The 3,737-nt window shown below is 45.1% G+C and overlaps 1 protein-coding gene across 2 annotated transcripts in view; it reads left to right on the plus strand.

Moving 5' to 3' along the window:
* The first annotated feature begins 35 nt into the window (after positions 1 to 35).
* The window catches only part of THYN1 (thymocyte nuclear protein 1), a 5,461-nt gene continuing 1,759 nt past the window's right edge, over positions 36 to 3,737 (plus strand). The window contains exons 1-5 of one of the 2 annotated variants that reach the window (XM_009890789.1): positions 36 to 205; positions 822 to 908; positions 1,918 to 2,147; positions 2,614 to 2,682; positions 3,413 to 3,505. In XM_009890789.1, the coding sequence (XP_009889091.1) occupies positions 866 to 908; positions 1,918 to 2,147; positions 2,614 to 2,682; positions 3,413 to 3,505 (435 nt within the window). In that variant the 5' untranslated portion in view covers positions 36 to 205; positions 822 to 865. The remainder of the gene's footprint in view (positions 206 to 821; positions 909 to 1,917; positions 2,148 to 2,613; positions 2,683 to 3,412; positions 3,506 to 3,737) is intronic. The other variant, XM_009890788.1, reaches the window with a different exon arrangement.

The raw sequence follows: 3,737 nt of genomic DNA on the forward strand, positions 1-3,737 counted from the left end.
CCTCGGCGCCTCCCGCTCGCGCGGTGGCTGCGGGGAAGGAGGCAAGCCCACAGGCCATGCCTTATTTTTTGCATAACGGTCACCCATTTCCGACTCCTGTCGGGGCGGGGGGCGGTGTGTTTCCTCCTCCTGCGCTGAGGCTTGGGCAAGGCGAGAGCATCCTTCTCCCCAGTCCGAGGCGAGGGGGCTGCTGCGGCCAGAGCCGGTGAGGGGGAGCCTGGGGTGGGTGGCAGGGAGGGAGGGGAGAAGCTTGGCATAGAAGGTGGAAAAGTTGATGCCACCCGCTCTGGCAGAAGGAGGCCAGCTTAGAGCCAAGTAACTTCGAACGGGCTGCTGGCAGAAGGGGGCTGGTGTTGGACCAGCCAGCTTGCTCCCTTAACCAGAGGGCCTTTGCGTGCATGATCTCTGTGAGCAACAAGCTGAGCCAGACACCCCTGGTGTGAGGCTGGACTGAGCTGAAGGCAAGCTGTTCTCCCATTTCTAAAATCACAGCTCCTCTTGGACGGCTGAGAGGGGTGCTGCTTAGCCAAGCACCTTCGGGACTTGTCTCCAACAGCTGCGCCACTGTGGAGAAAAGCAGCCCTTCTGCTAATGTCCATCAGAGCACTGCTGTGGAGGGCCTGCCTGCCTCCAACGCGCCAAGGGTGTGGTCCTCAACCAGTGCCAGCGTTTGCACTGATAGAGGAAATGGCTGAGCTCAACGAAGGGAATTTATTTACTCTCCACTTACTGTACAGCTTTTACTGTTCTCTGTCTGAGATATCTCTACTTTTTTCAGCTTGCCTGAATAAGCAGTAATTCTTCCTTCTTCTCTCATTCAGCAGGTGCTTCTCAGTGAAGAGAAGATAATTCAAAGAGACCAGAGATGCCTTGGCCAAGCAGAAAGAGAGACAAAGGAGCAGTAGCAGGTCTGTGCTGACATCCGAACTAATTTAGCATCTCTCGCTTGAGGTTCCAAGCTATAGTGAAACTACAGACAGTCATCTTAACGGTCTGTCTTTCAAAGCCACACGTCTTAAAGACAGCATTTCCTCTGTAACAATGGGCTGAGCATCCATGTGTGACTGAGACAAGTCTGCTAGATATACAATAGGGACAATGATGTATTCTCAGGACAAGGTGGTTAAGAAATGTAACTCATGCCCACTTATGAAGAGTTTTCAGATCCTACGTAGTAGAGATGGTCAGTCAAAGTATACATAGTGTAGTGGCAGGAAGTTGATGTGGTACCATCTGCAAAAAAAAACAAAAAGCCAAGACCTTGCACTTGAGGCAACAGTATGTGATGTTTCAGGTGTAAGATGAAAAAATTGCACAGTTGGCTCATCTGTGCCACTCATCTGCTTAATCGACTCCAGCAAATAACCACCCTCTTACCCTTTAATCACTTCTTAATTGTTTTTTGCTGTCTGGGTCCTGGACAAGCAGGGATATGGACCTCCTCTGAACAGGTAGCACAGCGGAGGCTTAATCTAAGGTTTCCACCTACTGCAGTAATTGAAATAGCTTGCTTGGATGCTCATTTTCTTGTTAGTCACCAGACTCACCTAAATCAACTTTGTTCCCTGTTATTGATTTCTCTGCAATTAATTAAAAAAATTCAGCTACATTTCATGTGGGCAACGTGGTCTGTCCTGGCTTTTTAATGATGAACTATGACTATGGTTTGTGCAAACCACACACACACACACACACACAAAATAATCCTTATTTCAGATGCGAAGTTGAAATACTCAGAAACACTGGTGCATAATGCTACTACCATACTCGTTGCATTTGGGGTGCACCAAACTTCTGTTACAGTCAAATGCCAGTATGTGAAACTAGCTTGGATGACTAAAAATGTTTCAGCACCAGTCCTTATCAGAAATAAAATGTGTTTTATCTGAATGATCTCTTTTTGTTGTTTCTTTGAAGATAAAAAGGAACCTGATGCTAAAATTACCAAAACCGAGGAGGAGACTCCGGATAAGGAGGAAGAGGAGAAGTCCACAAAACCTCCAGCTGGGAGTTCCAAATCAGGATGGAAAAATTGGAAGAAGACAAAAGAAGCCGACTCCGGTGGGGAGGAAAGCAAGATAACATACTGCCATTGGCTTCTGAAATCAGAACCAGAGAGCAGACTCGAGAAGGGAGTGGATGTGAAAGTAAGCACTGACACCCATCCTTGCTCAGCAAAGTATAGAAGCAGTTTCACTACTGTCCAGAGCATTAGTGCCTGAACGCTGAGTTACAGGATCAAACAATTCAGATTGATTGTAATATTAACACTATTGTGTCTTTACTTCTCAAAAACCATCTGTCTTCCTGGAAACAGAAAGACATAATGCTGTTCTCTTCCAGGGTGACAATCTTGGGGTTTGATACTTGTAATAAAAGAGGAAATTGGGTTCTCGGGATGCTTAGCTGTTGGTAGCAAAGGCAGCATGTATCTCAGCTGCTGCCTTTACGCTGCTGTAGTGTTCCTCTTTTACAAAGGCTTTTTTTTAGCCCCTGTGGGAACCAAAAAAAATAGTTGAAGAAGCTACTACGAACAAATGTTTAGGCATAATGTAGACAATAAAGATGAGACTGCCACCTGAACTTAACTTATATTTTCTTTCCATTTGGCAGTTCAGCATTGATGACTTGAAAGCTCAGCCCAATCAGACAACCTTTTGGGATGGAGTAAGAAACTACCAGGTAAGGAGCATGCATCAAAGATGGAATCACTGAAAGAGCACTAGAAAAAAGGTGGCTGTCCCCACAGATAACTCGTTCCCTTTGCCTGAAGTATTTCCTTTTGAGGCACTGTGCCAGCTTTTACAGCTGTATTTTGTCAGAAGTCAAAACACCTGCTTAATTGCCTCTAGGTCAAAAGTAGATTCAGGTAATATTCTGTTAAATCATCCAGTTTTTCTTTAGCTTGGTCTTTAGCTTAGACCAGCCTTTGCTTCCCTTGACACCTTTTAGCAAGCCTAATAATAATAGGCTTAAAAAAAAATAATAATAAAAATTAGCAAGCCTGTAATACCCAAACTATGCCTTGTCAGTGTACACTTATGTTCTCAGGTCTCTCTGCAAAGGAAATCCACATATGATCCCCCTACTATATATGCTTCCCCCCTATATATGACCTATTCTGCTGCTTGTTTGCTGACAGCTAACTTAAGTCTTCCACTACCTCTGAACGAGGAGGGCTGAGCTGTTAAATTCCCGTGTACTTTTTAGCCAACAGGATCTTGCTCTTTAGCCTTGTTTTTACTTCATTTCATTACAGCATAAAACATCTGTATGACAACTGTAGGAAACCTCATCTGAGTAGCTCTGAAGCATGTATAGCTCCCTTGTTGTTAGTTCTTGTTCCTAGCTGCTTATAATGAAACCCTGAGAGATAATAAAAAGAGCTCAGTCTCTCATTTCCACCTGACAGGCAAGGAATTTCCTGAGAGCCATGAAACTTGGGCAGCAGGCCTTCTTCTACCACAGTAACTGTAAAGAGCCTGGCATTGTTGGAATTGTCAAGGTGAGTGCCTCTTTCTTGTTATATTTTTCAGGGAGGGGGGAAAAGTAATAATCGGTGGGTTATCAAACAGCTCATTAGCCCTACTTCTGTCTCAGCACCAAAGGAGTACAAAAGTTGTCCAGTCAAAACAGCGAATGAGCCTAGGGCATCTAGGCTCAATGGGACACATCACAGCAGGGCTGACTCAGGCATCTTTCCCCAGAGAAATGGAACCAAACTGCTGTTTTCCTGC

This window comes from Charadrius vociferus, unplaced genomic scaffold (genome assembly GCF_000708025.1).
Source record: "Charadrius vociferus isolate BGI_N301 unplaced genomic scaffold, ASM70802v2 scaffold858, whole genome shotgun sequence".
Taxonomy (NCBI): Eukaryota; Metazoa; Chordata; class Aves; order Charadriiformes; family Charadriidae; genus Charadrius; species Charadrius vociferus.